Source organism: Phyllobates terribilis, unplaced genomic scaffold, assembly GCF_046119375.1.
Source record: "Phyllobates terribilis strain yellow unplaced genomic scaffold, ASM4611937v1 Scaffold_11__3_contigs__length_659146591, whole genome shotgun sequence".
NCBI lineage: Eukaryota > Metazoa > Chordata > Amphibia > Anura > Dendrobatidae > Phyllobates > Phyllobates terribilis.
Window position 1 is genome coordinate 457,374,174 of NW_027362771.1, and position 14,862 is coordinate 457,389,035.

The following is a 14,862-nucleotide window of genomic DNA, read 5'->3' on the forward strand; positions in this document are numbered from 1 at the left end:
TGGAGACACAAACAAAATTTCCTTTTTTTTATATATTTTTTTTTTTTACACAAAATTCAGAATTTTTCTCATTGCTAAAATTGTATAAAACTATACTATACAAGTACCAAAACTCAAGAGACCTCCTTTAAGATAATCTCCAGATGGTACCGGGTTTCCGTATTACTTCATAAGTGGTTTCCCGCAGTATCAGATAGATGCTGGAGATGTGGAGTGGTAGAGGGGAAGATGACACACTTTTGGTGGACCTGTCCCATAATAAGAGGTTTCTGGACTCAGGTAATTCAGACTATTAAAAAAATGACTAGTCTCTCTGTGCCCGACTCTCCTGAATCTCCTTTGCTCTTTATGATTCCAACTAGTCTCACCAAGTACAAAAGGTCTTTAATAAGCTACCTTATACAGGTCGCTAAGAATATCATTCCTCGTCACTGGAAAAGTACTTCTCCACCTACTCTGGAGGAGTGGTTCTGTGAAATAGGCCTTCTAAATAGGATGGAACATTTGATTGCCCAATCCCCCACTGATTGTGATAGATACTGTGAGGCTTGGAGAGACTGGATTGAATTCCAGGAATCCGATGCCTACCGTCTTATATCAGACTGATGTGACCCACCCTTTTCTCCGGTGCATTTCTTCTCTTTCCAGATTGTGCTCCGTGTTGGTTCGTGCCTGGCTGCACTACATTTGGTTTCCATTGGATTTTAGTAACTTCATAATTGTAATACTGATGGCCTAAAATGTTCCCTTCCTTCCTTTTTCATCCTATAACTTGATGTTTTATTGGACGTTATACTTATATTCTACAATATATTGATGCTGATACTGTCCCGGTTATTACTTTTTTTTTGTATTTTTGTAATTGAAAATTATTTAACCTTTCAATAAAAATTGAATTTTGAAAAAAAAAAACTATACAAGTGTGGTACCACATTAGAAGCCGTACTGACTTGGAGAATCGTCTTTTTTTACTGCACAATTAACTGTGCAAAAAAATATGACGGGATTGTGTTTTTTTCAGTATTTAACCACAAACTTAATTTTTTTTTGGCATTCCTCCTTACTATATGGTAAAATGAATTCAGAACTATGACTCGTCTCACTAAAAAACACGCCGTCATATGTCTATGACAGCAGAAAAATAAAAAAATATATGGCCATTTGAAAAACGAGAGGAAAAATCATGAATGCAAAAATAAAAATTTGCTACATCCTTAAGGGGTTAAAAACTAAAATAAAAAAATAATTGCTCTGTAGGTAGTTGGAGATGTTTTCTGAATGAAGCTTACTGGATGCCTCTAACCTGTATGTTTTGAGGTCTTTTTTTACTTTTTCTCTACATCCAGTTAGGTCCATATATATTTGGACAGAGACAACATTTTTCTAATTTTGGTTCAAGACATTACCACAATGAATTTTAAACAAAACAATTCAGATGCAGTTGAAGTTCAGACTTTCAGCTTTAATTTGAGGGTATCCACATTAAAATTGGATGAAGGGTTTAGGAGTTTAAGCTCCTTAACATGTGACACCCTGTTTTTAAAGGGACCAAAAGTAATTGGACAATTCTCAATTAATCAGATAAAAGGCCTGGAGTTGATTTGAGGTGTGGTGCTTGCATTTGGAAGGTTTTGCTGAGAAGTAAACATGCGGTCAAAGGAGCTCTCCATGCAGGTGAAACAAGCCATCCTTAAGCTGCAAAAACAGAAAAAAACATCCGAGAAATTGCTACAATATTTGAAGTGGCAAAATCTACAGTTTGGTACATCCTGAGAAAGAAAGAAAGCACTGGTGAACTCATCAATGCAAAAAGACCTGGGCGCCCATGGAAGACAACAGTGGTGGATGATCGCAGAATAATCTCAATGGTGAAGAGAAACCCCTTCACAACAGCCAACCAAGTGAACAACACTCTCCAGGAGGTAGGCGTATCAATATCCAAATCTACCATAAAGAGAAGACTGCATGAAAGTAAATACAGAGGGCTCACTGCACGGTGCAAGCCACTCATAAGCATCAAGAATAAAAAGGCTAGACTGGACTTTGCTAAAAAACATCTAAAAAAGCCAGCACAGTTCTGGAAGAACATTCTTTGGACAGATGAAACCAAGGAGTTTGAATGTTTGCGTGGGTTTCCTCCGGGTTCTGCGGTTTCCTCCCACACTTTAAAGACATACTGATAGGGAATCTATATTGTGAGCCCCGATGGGGACAGCGACGATAGTGTATGTAAAGCGCTGCGGGATAATGTATGTAAAGCGCTGCGGAATATGTTAGCGCTATATAAAAATAAAGATTATTATTATCAACCTCTACCAGAATGATGGAAAGAGAAAAGTATGGCGAAGGCGTGGTACAACTCATGATCCAAAGCATACCACATCATCTGTAAAACATGGCGGAGGCAGTGTGATTGCTTGGGCATGCATGGCTGCCTGTGGCACTGGGTTGCTAGTGTTTATTGATGATGTGACACAGGACAGAAGCAGCCGAATGAATTCTGATGTATTCAGAGCCATACTGTGTGCTCAGATTCAGCCAAATGCAGCCAAACTGATTGGTCGTCGTTTCATACTACAGATGGACAATGACTCAAAACATAAAGCCAAAGCAACCCAGGAGTTTATTAAAGCAAAGAAGTGAAATATTCTTGAATGGCCAAGTCAGTCACCTGATCTCAACCCAATTGAGCATGCATTTCCCTTGTTAAAGACTAAACTTCAGACAGAAAGGCCCACAAACAAACAGCAACTGAAAACCACCGCAGTGAAGGCCTGGCAGAGCATCAAAAAGGAGGAAACACAGCGTCTGGTGATGTCCATGAATTCAAGACTTCAGGCAGACTTGGTTTTCTACCAAGTACTAGAAATGAACATTTTATTTACAATTATTTAATCTGTCCAATTTCTTTTGGTCCCTTTAAAAACAGGGTGGCACATGTTAAGGAGCTGAAACTCCTAAACCCTTCATCCAATTTTAATGTGGATACCCTCAAATGAAAGCTGAAAGTCTGAACTTCAACTGCATCTGAATTGTTTTGTTTAAAATTCATTGTGGTAATGTCTAGAACCAAAATTAGAAAAATGTTGTCTCTGTCCAAATATATATGGACCTAACTGTATTTTCTCTCTTGATTTATGATGACGCATTTTGTGGTATGATATCCTCGCTGCTTATTGAGAATCAGAGGTTTCACACTGCTGCTGCTCCTTCTCCCGTCTCACAGCATTCAGTTTCTCAAACACACTGAGCCCAATTTATTATTGCATTTGTGACATTTTTTTTTGCCTGATTTCTATTTGTGCCTTATTCTTCCTTTAATTTGATATTTTTTTATGGATTTGCTTGTTATTTTTATGCTTCCCTTTGTGGCAGGGTTTGGGGTTTCCTGGTGTTTTCGGATGATTCATAAATTGCGACCTTTTTAAAAGTAACCAAACTTTTACGCAAATGTTCTCTGCTCTCTTCCTGGAGTGATTTTATCTATGTCAAATATGTACCCCATTTGAATTGAACATGCAACTTTTTGCATGTTTTATTTTGCGCAAAATTCATGAACTGCATGCAAGCAGGTACCACTACGCAAAAAAAGATATAACTGAAAAAATTGCAAATGATTAATTGAACCAATTGAGGGACATACAGTACAGACCAAAAGTTTGGACTACCTCTTGAAGCTCATCAAGAGAATGCCAAGAGTGTGCAAAGCAGTCATCAAAGCAAAAGGTGGCTACTTTGAAGAACCTAGAATATAAGACATATTTTCAGTTGTTTCACACTTTTTTGTTAAGTATATAATTCCACATGTGTTAATTCATAGTTTTGATGCCTTCAGTGTGAATGTACAATTTTCAAAGTCATGAAAATACATAAAAATCTTTAAATGAGAAGGTGTGTCCAAACTTTTGGTCTGTACTGTGTATATATATATATATATATATATATATATATATATATATATAATACATATAATATATATATATGGGCTAGTCCTTGCGCAATGTGCACTGTGCGATGTGCACAATGACAACGCACTCTATGTTGCCGGCTCAGATCAGCAGGAGCGAGCTGGTACCAGAGTGCACTCTTGGTGAGTGTTCAAAGACTACCCAGCATGCTGAAACTAATGCCACCCCCGCAAGTGATGTCACTGTGCACATGGGGGCAATAACTAGGGGAACGACATTCACAGCACTCTAAAATTGAAACTTGCATGTCAGGACAGTTGCCCATGTATGGACGCACCATCAAAGAGATCCTGAGGAGCCCAATTGGAAAGAGCACATAGATAAAAATAGGTAGACACGACAGTGTCCAAAATTGGGTGAAAAAGCTTCAGAACTTCTTTATTTTGCCATAAAGTGTGACGTTTCGACACACCATAGGTTTTTTCAAACTTGGTAGGTCAAAATGTCTCAGAATAAAGAAGTTCTGATGTTTTTCACACAAGTTTGGACGTTGTCTACCTATTTTTATCTATGTGCACAAGGGGGCGTCATTGTGCACATCGCACAATAACAGAGCAGGGAATAGCCTAGCCCTTGAAATGAGCATCACTGCAGATGCTTCACTTCAGGGAGGGGACAGAGGCTGCCGCAGTGAAAGCAGCCTCTGCCCCCTGATGACACTTTGTTTGAGTATCTCAGCATGCCCTGGGATTCTCAAATGGAGCATCATCAAGAAAAGAAGTAAAAAATGTTCTTGGGGAAGGATAGGGGATTTTTAATTCAAGTGTATTAGAATATAGTTTAGATTATATCGGATGAAAATTACTTTGTATGTCAGACCACCCCTTTAAGCTCTTATTGCACTGGCACATAAATATGTGTAAATGTATCATGTGTTGTGCTTGAGAAAAGCTTCAATTGAGGAGCTGAAATGTAGCATGAATCTGTGTGAATAAAATCCACTTCCTTCACTGATTTCCATTGGAGTGCTGCTTCCATTCTATTTTTTCTATATTTGGAGGCTTTTTGGCTGGTTGCTTTTATGTATATTTATCCACTTTACAGCCTGTGCCGCATTTGTACGCACAGGCTGTAACCCCACGGTTCAGTGAGGGCTCCGGCGCTGAGCCAGCACTGAATCGGCCCTGATTATTACAGCTGACATGTGCCCGCAACAGACGCGGGTGAAATCGCGATCCACCCGCGGCTGTTAACATGTTAAATGCCGCTGTCAATCTCTGACAGCGGCATTTAACATCGGCGCACAGAAAGCGCGTCACTTACCCCGCCCATCGGTGACCCCGTCACGTGATCGCGGGTCACCGATGGGTGGGCATGACAACCCTCGGTTTGCAGCAGACTCCAGTGGTTGTCATGAGCTGGTCGCTATGAGCGTCACCTAGTGGTCGGCGCTCATAGCACAGGACCATTTCTGCTAAAAGTTTAAATCACCCCCCTTTTGCAGCATTCAAAATAAAATAATTTAAAAAAAAACCCACATACACATACTTGGTATTGCCGCATTCAGAATCGCCCGATCTATCAATATAAAAAAATAATTAATCCGATCGGTAAACGGCGTAACGATAAAAAGATTCTAAACGCCAGAATTACGTTTTTTGGTCGCCGCAACATTGCAATAAAATGCAATAACGGGCGATCAAAACATCGGATCTACCCCAAAATAGTATCAATAAAAACGTCAGCTCGGTGCGCAAAAATTAAGCCCTCACCCGTCCCCAGATTCCGAAAAATGTAAACACTACGGGTCTTCAAAAATGGCACCATTTTTTTTTTTTTTTTTACTAAACTTCGGATTTTTTTTTCACCACTTAAATAAAAAAGAACCTATACATGTTTGGTATCTACGAACTCGTAATGACCTGGAGAATAATAATGGCAGGTCAGTTTTAGCATTCAATGAACGTGGTAAAAAAATTAAAATTAAAAATTAAAATAAAAAAAAAACATCTGTGCTATTGCACATTATTTGCAATTTCACAGCACTTGGAATTTTTTTCCCGTTTTCCCGTACACGATATGGTAAAACTAGTAATGGCGTTCATCAGTACAACGAAAAATGAAAATGCAAAAACGGAAAATCCCAGGGTTACGAAGGGGTTATACAGTGAAGGAAATATTTATTTGATTCCTTGCTGTTTTTGCAAGTTTGCCCACTGACAAAGACATGAACAGTCTATAATTTTAAGGGTAGGTTAATTTTAACATTGAGAGATAGAATATCCAAAAAAAAAATCAAGAAAATCACATTGTATAAATTAGATACATTTATTTGCATTTTGCCGTTAGAAATAAGTATTTGATCCCCTACAAACAATTATGAGTTCTGGCTCCTACAGACCAGTTAGACGCTCCTAATCAACTTGTTACCTGCATTAAAGACAGCTGTCTTACATACTCACCTGTATAAAAGACTCCTGTCCACAGACTCAATTAATCAGTCAGACTCTAACCTCTACAACATGGACAAGACCAAAGAGCTTTCTAGGGATGTCAGGGACAAGATCATAGACCTGCACAAAGCTGGAATGGGCTACAAAGCCACAAGTAAGACGCTGGGTGAGAAGGAGACAACTGTTGGTGCAATAGTAAGAAAATGGAAGAAAAACAAAATGACTGTCAATCGACATCGATCTGGGGCACCATGCAAAATCTCACCTCGTGGGGTACCCTTGATCATGAGGAAAGTGAGAGATCAGCCTAAAACTACACGGGGAAACTTGTTAATGATCTCAAGGCAGCTGGGACGACAGTCACCAAGAAAACCATTGGTAACACATTATGCCTTAAAGGTTTAAAATCCTACAGTGCCCACCATGTCCCCCTGCTCAAGAAGGCACATGTGCAGGCCCGTCTGAAGTTTGCTAATGAACACCTGGATGATACTGTGAGTTATTGAGAGAAGGTGCTGTAGTCAGACAAAAATTGAGCTCTTTGGCATGAACTCAACTCGCCGTGTTTGGAGGAAGAGAAATGCTGCCTATGACCCAAGGAATACTGTCCCCACTGTCAAGCATGGAGGTGGAAACATTATGTTTTGGGGGTGTTTCTCTGCTAAGGACACAGGACTACTTCACTGCATCAATGGGAGAATGGATGGAGGCATGTACTGAAAAATCCTGAGTGACAACCTCCTTCCCTCCTCCAGGACATTAAAAATGGGTCGTGGCTGGGTCTTCCAGCAAGACAGTGACCCAAAACATACAGCCAAGGCAACAAAGGAGTGGCTCAAAAAGAAGCACATTAGGTCATGGAGTGGCCTAGCCAGTCTCCAGACCTTAATCCCATAGAAAACTTATGGAGGGAGTTGATGATCCGAGTTGCCAATCGGCAGCCTCAAATCTTAATGATTTAGAGATGATCTGCAAACAGGAGTGGACCAATATTCCTCCTGACATGTGCTCCACCCTCATCATCAACTACAAAAAACATCTGACTGCTGTGCTCGCCAACAAGGGTTTTGTCACCAAGTATTAAGTGCTGTTTGCCAGAGGAATCAAATACTTATTTCTCACTGCAAAATGGAAATAAATGTATGTAATTTATACAATGTGATTTTCTTGATTTTATTTGGGGTATTTTATCTTTCAATGTTAAAATTAACCTACCCTTAAAATTATAGACTGTTCATGTCTTTGTCAGTGGGCAAACTTACAAAAACTTCAAGGGATCAAATAATTATCCCTTGATAATTCACTGCATGTATATATATATGTATATATATATATATATATATGTATATGCATATATATATAATATTTTTTAATCTTTTAATTACATAATCACATAAGAAACAGTAAAAAAGGGTGACTAAAAGTATAATATAATTGTTCATGATTTACAAGCAGTATTTTTCCATGAATGTCAGCTACATCTCTACTTTCAATTTTATTGTTCCCAAAGCTGAACTAAATACTCTGCACCCTTAGGCTTTTTATACAGACTCTTTGATCACTTCTTTTATGACTGGCTGCTCATCTGCATGTTCATAATTTGTGCCAGTGACTGAGAACTGTGTAGTCACCAGTTCTGCATCTCAATAACAAAATGAAAAGTTTCATTTCTGCTCTTGTAAGAAAAGTGACATATGACACTGGAATAGAGTAAAGCCAGCTTCATTCGTCCACATTTCACAGTTTGTTGTATGTGTTGCAGATTTACAGCTTTTAGCAGAATCATCATCACTCAGACATTGTGGGAGAATGGTGTCATCACTTGGGACATACAAAAACTATTATCTGCATGACCACAAGAATGGAGGATTACTGTGAAGAGAGAGCACATAAACTAAACTCTTAACAACACGTTCAACACAGTCCCTCCACAACACAAGCCTCCAGCTGTTGTAAAATGCATCAGTTCAGATCATGAGGGATTACACACTGCATGACCCCTATTGTTGCTGGTAGAACCTTATTTTCAGTTTATTAGCACTGGTTTCTTTTAAATTCTTTTATCTTGCCTCTTTTAATTTCTAGTTATACTTTTTAAAAACTTACATTAAATATATTGACCTATGTTTTGTTTTTAGAGTGGGATTATCAATGAATGACTCAAGTAGTCCAGCTACTACAGACAGAAGCAATGAAAGCCTCAAATTAAATATTAAACCAGTAATAGTGAAATGGAGACACAATGAGACGCTCTCCATGAAGATCAGGTATGTTTGTTAGATTGCCGACATCATATATTGCGAAGGATTATCCAGATTAATTTAATAAAACGTAATCACTGTACAATAAAGCATGATGCTACTTACTATTGTTCTGTGTGTTGATTTCCTTCAGTTTTCAGGATTTGTGCTTGAGGTTAGTCACTAGGTCACTAGAACAAGCACTTATACTCTGAACAAGCAGTACAACTATGCCTGCTGTACATTATCAGAAAATTTTTCTGCCTCTGGATTTGTAAAGTGTTTTTTTTTTTTTCAAAAACAGCATGCAGAGATCTGAGGAATGAATTCACTCTATATATATATATATATATATATATATATATATATATAAATGTATATATATATATATATATATATATGTATTAACAAATGAGTCACAATGCTATATAAAAAGAATTATTTTATTCACAAACAATTAAAAACAAGTACTGTGTGATGTTAAAAAGATGACCACAAGCAGAGGTAGCATGGGAAAACCAAATACAGAAGTGCGCATTTGCTAAAACATCTATAGATACAGTGCCTTGAAAAACCGTTCATACCCTGTGAACTTTTCCGTTTTTCTCACATTACAGCCACAAACTTAAATGTATTTTACTGGGATTTTATGTGATATACCAATTTTAAGTAACAATCATTTGTGGAAGGTAAAGAAAATGATACTTGGTTTTCTAAATATTTTAAAAATATAAATTTGAATATGGTGATGTGCATTTGTATTCAGCCCCCCTGAGTCAATAATTTGTAGGACCACCTTTCGCTGAAATTACTACTGCAAATCTTTTGGGTTACGTCTCAACCAGCTTTGTACGTCTAAAGGCTAAAGTTCTTGCCCATTCTTCTTTGCAAACTAGCTTTAGCTCAGTGAGATTGGATGAAGGTATCTGTGAGCAGCAATTTTCAAGTCTTGCCACAGATTCTCAATGGGATTTAGGTCTGGACTGTGACTGGGCCATTCACACACATGAATATGCTTTGATCTAACCCATTCCATTGTAACTGTAGTGTGTCACCCTGGCCTAGATGCCACTAATGTATAATAAAGCTGTGTCTGAGAGCAAGGGGGAGGTTCTCTGGTCAGGGACCATTAGCATGCAGCACCTCCTGTCCCAGGCCAGTAGGGGGAGCAGGCTGCCCCTATAAAAGCTGGAACTGGGGTCAGGGTTAGAGAGTTCTGGACGACCTGTCTCTGAGTGAGAGGTGTCCCAGAGTAGGGAGAGCCAGTTCAGCTGAGGCTGAGGAGGACGAGTGGCAGTAGAGGAGCCACGAGCCAGGGACGGAAGGTGAGGTGAGCCTGTCCTGGTTGAGAGAGAAACTGAATTACCGGACTTTGGTGTCCGAGGCTGTTAGGATTCCACGTCCTACAGCAAATAACCAGTCCGCAGGGGATTGTATGTCCCTTGGCCTAAGAAGCCCAGAGGTTCCGCCACAGCAGAAGGGACCAGCAGAGCTGCACCAGGCCAAGAATAGAAAGGAACCCAAGTTGCAAGCCATACGGGCGAGAAGACACGCCGAGCTCAGGAACGTGGGCTGTTACACTACCAGGAGGGAAATAGCCAGAAAGAGCGCAGAGAATACGGTAGGCCTTCACCCTCACCCTGACCAGGGCCAGCTTCCCACTTGTTCTCAGACATCCAGGCCCCCTCCTAGCTGGGACTGTTTTTGGGTCGTCTCACCTGTTCTAATAAAGACCCTGAACTGTTTAAGAGGCCTCCGTCTCCTGGCTATTGCGATTGGAATCATCCCCTCCATCATCCATCTATATACTGCCCTGGGGCCACACTCCTCCCCGTGGGGAGTTAGACTACTTAATGCTGCACACCTACATCTGCCCCAGCGGTCTGCACTGCAGCGGCGGTTAACCCTGACCGCAATCCTCGGGTGGCGTAGTCGGACATTTAAAACCTTACAAATAGACTGCCACAATGTTTGGTCTGACCACCCTGAGCCACGGACCAGGTTGCCACTACTACCCCCAATATTGCCCTGTTGCCCGGCTCCAAGTGCCCCACGGCCCAGGGGGCGAGTCACTAGCAGTATGTTTAGGGTTGTGCTGGAAGGCCACCCCAATCTCAAGTGTTGTGCAGCCTCTAATAGAATTTAATTCAGGATTGTCCTGTATTTACCTCCTTCCATCTTCCCATCACCTCTAACCAGCTTCCCATCCCAGCTGAAGAAAAACATCTCCACAGCATGATGTTTGATTGTGGGGATGGTGTTTTCATTGTGATGTGCAGTGTTAGTTGTCCACCACATATAGTGTTTTGCATTTAGCCTCAAATGGTCTAATTTGGTCTCATTTGACAAGAGCACCTTCTTCCACATGCTAGCTGTGTCACCTATATGGCAGAAAGGGCTTTGGTCACATGAGAACAGAGTAGAACATTTGGGCTAAATGAAAAATGCTATGTACTGCGGAGAACTAACACTGCTCATTGCCCTGAAAACACCAACCCCCCCATTACACATGGTGGTGGCAGTATCATGCTGTGGGGATACTTTTCTTCAGCTGGGACAGGGAAGCTAGTCAGAATTGATGGGAAGATGGATGGAGTTAAATACAGGGCAATCCTGGAGAAAAACCTGTCAGAGGTTGCGAAAGATTTGATACTGGGCGTAGGTTCACTTTCCAGCGGGACATCGACCCTAAACATACTGGCACAATGGAATGGTTTAGATCAAACCATATTCATGTGTGTGAATAGCGAAATCCAGAGTCCAGACCTAAATCCCATTGAGAATCTGTGGCAAGACTTGAAAATAGCTGTTTACAGACACTCTCCATCCAGTCTCACTGAGCTAGAGCTATTTTAAAGAAGAATAAACAAAGATTTCAGCTTTTAGGTGTGCAAAACTGGTACATAACCCAAAAGACTTGCAGAAGTTATTGCAACGAAAAGTATCAGACTACAGGGGGATGAATACAAATGCATGTCACAATTTTCAGATTTATATTTTTAAAATACTTAGAAAGCCATGTATCATTTCCTTTATACTTAAGAAATATTTGCAACTTTATGTTGGTATATCACATAAAATCCCAGTAAAATACATTTAAGTTTGTGGATATAACGTGAAAAAATGTGGAAAAGTTCACAGGGCATGAATACTTTTTTCTAGGCACAGTACACCAACTAGCAATAATGTCATAAATTTACCATATGACAATTAGTATAACAATAATATCTAAATAATACTTGTATGACAAACAGACTAGCAGTCGATTGTGTATATGACAGGACACATAAAGGGTAAATGCTTCATAATAGTATAAAGTTCCTGTCAGTCCACATGACAAAAAATAGCTATGGCCACAAAAATGTAATCTCTAAGGCCATGTTCACACGTTCAGTATTTCATCAGTATCTAACTCAGTATTTGTAACCAAAACCAGGAGTGGAACAATCAGAGGAAAAGTATAATAGAAACACGTCACCACTTCTGTATCTATCACCCACTCCTGGTTTTAGCTTACAAATACTGAGGTAAAAAAACTGACCAAATGCTGAACGTGTGAATGTGGTCTAACTGGCATAACAGCAGTAGATAGGTAATAGTTATATAACATGTTAATTAACAATCAGCAGCATATTAATAGCGATACATAAAATTCAAGTGCTACATAATAGTATTTCCCATCAGATTAACTGGAAATGATCAAGGATTTTCTTACCCATTGTGTGCTTATAGTTCTCGCCTGCCACTGACTCTAAGGCTATGTGCCCACGATGCAGAAATGCTCCGGATTTTTTCCTGAGCGTTTCTGCATCTCCCTGGCAGAAAAAACGCATGCGGATTATACATGCGGATTTTACATGCGTTTTTCCTGTCAGGGACATGCGGATGTGAAGCGTTCTTCACATGCATTTCCACATTCGGGTTGACAAGCGCTTTCCAAGAGATTTTAGCATCACTTGGAAAGTGCTTGTCAACTTGGTCACACTATATAAATTCATGCAAACGGCATGGATTTATATACTGTGACCTTAAAGAATGTTTAAAAATCAAAAAATAAATCTATCCTTACCTTCTGATGTCCCCGGGAGTCTTTATTCGATCCATCCTGGCTTGCCGGCAGCTCGCGGTACACTACACTGAAGGACCTGCCGTCACATGACTAAGGCGTCAGCGCAGGTCCTTCAGTCCACCGCGATCTGCCGGCAAGCGAAGACAAGGAGACCGGGGGCCATCAGAAGGTAAGTAAAATATTTATTTTTTATTTTATTCTTTTTTTTACAGGTTCTATGGTACCCGGGTCTGGTTGAGAGTCTCCTGTCCTCCAGACCCGGGTACCATCTGCACATTGAAATGCATGGATTCCGCATGTACAGATTTAGTGATGCGGAATCGATCGTTCCAATGCAAGTCAATGGCAGCGAAAACGCAGCGCTTCCGCAAAATAATTGGTAGTGCTGCGTTTTTTTCCGCAATGACAACCCGCAGCGGAAATTTCCGCAGCATATGCACAGCACATGCGGATTATCATTGGGGAACATGGCAGGCCATGTGTTTTTTAAGCGGTTCTGCAGCGTTTTTGCTGCTGCGGAAACGCTTAAAAAACGCATCGTGGGCACACAGCTTAATACGTGTTTCGCTTATGTCTTCCTGATGGGTCCACATAAAATTAAGCTTGATATATTATTGTTATATTAATTGGTATATTGTATATTTGTGACATAATTTCTACTTGGTATATATATATGTGGAGGTTTATGCAAATGTGCACTTCCTATGTGGTTCTCCAATGCCACCTCTGCTGGAAGTCGTATTTTGAACTTGTTTTTAAATGTTTGTGAATAAAATAGTAATAATTATTAATATATAGCATTACGACTCCTTTGCTTCTGTGTTTTTGATTCATCGTTTAGTGGAGTTGCTATATTAATACTTAAATGGCATTTGTATCAGTAAGGTTGATATGTATTGTTGGAATTGTATTAGTAAGGTATATTTAGTATATAATGTATATATAATATTGTATAACTTTTCATTAGTCAATGAACACACTTTTTATTTTACATAAAATCAGATATCCCTTAAAGGATATAGAGATCTTTTGGAGAATTGTTTACCTAAATGTGTGTATTTTTTACAAAAAAGCTTTTCTTTTAAACATCTGGCTTCTACAATATCTATGTATCATATTGCATAATAGGATTCAAAATGAGTTAACATTTTAGCTTTCATTTGATCAAAAATCAGCTAAGAAAATTGTTCAGGAGAGGAAAGAAAAGGATTACAGAACAAGCTGTCAGGACAAGCTTCTTGACGGATTCAGTAAACAGAGGCATTAGAAGTCAAATTGTCCAAAATTTTTCAAAACTTTATTGCAAAAATAAAAATGCTTTTAGTCAAAAATACATGCATTTAAGTATTTTTTTTAACAAGTATATATTTTAATAATCTTAATTAGCTGCAGCTGTTTATTAGCACGGCTGGTGCAACATCATCATCTTTGAGGTGTGTCAATAGACCAAAGTCCCGTGAATTTACTGCCCATCTGTAGTGTCTAGCATAAACTTTTATCGCAATTTCTACATATCCGTGGACCTTGGGCAGTTATGACCATGTCAACAGTCACCCTTTTTAGGATCACATTTGGTAGGTACCAATTACTTCATGGCAGGAATTCACACAAGACCTTCTGTTTTAGAGATGTGCAGATCCAGTTATCTTAGTTTGGTTCCTACCTCTTTTAACTCAACTTTAAAGGGAATCTGTCAACAGGATTTCACCATACCCACATAACTATTTATATATGTGTGTAGCTCTTTCATAGATATGTCCAGTGATATCTCTTTACTTAGAGAGTAAGTTCCTCTATTTCTTAGAAATCAGTGCAAATGTATATAGTAGATCTGATTGCTCCTTTGCCTGAAGTCACACATCATAGAGGCTGTTAGTCAAGCTGGAGTAAGTGGTTCTGGGAGGGGAATAGAGCTGGAGTGACAGAGGCTTGAAATCTGCAGCCTCATTTGCATATCAAATGCTGATTTCTCAATAACGGAGATATGGACTGGCCTTGTAAAGGTATTGCTGGTGAGCTACATGCACATATAAATAGTTTGGGGGGTGAAATCCTGCTGACATTCCCTTTAAGAATTGACTGTCAGTGTAATATCATTGTAGAATTATTGTAGAATAATATCAATTAAATGGGAGAAACTATCAGAAAAAAAGCAGTATACTCCATATACTTAAAAAATATATAATAACCCA

At 39.3% G+C, this 14,862-nt stretch overlaps 1 protein-coding gene across 2 annotated transcripts in view; it reads left to right on the forward strand.

Annotated features, from left to right (window-relative positions):
* ST8SIA2 (ST8 alpha-N-acetyl-neuraminide alpha-2,8-sialyltransferase 2) overlaps positions 1-14,862 on the forward strand; it is a 532,431-nt gene that overhangs the window by 288,031 nt on the left and 229,538 nt on the right. For both annotated transcript variants that reach the window (XM_073653299.1, XM_073653300.1), the window contains one exon: positions 8,500-8,628. In XM_073653299.1, the coding sequence (XP_073509400.1) occupies positions 8,500-8,628 (129 nt within the window). The remainder of the gene's footprint in view (positions 1-8,499; positions 8,629-14,862) is intronic.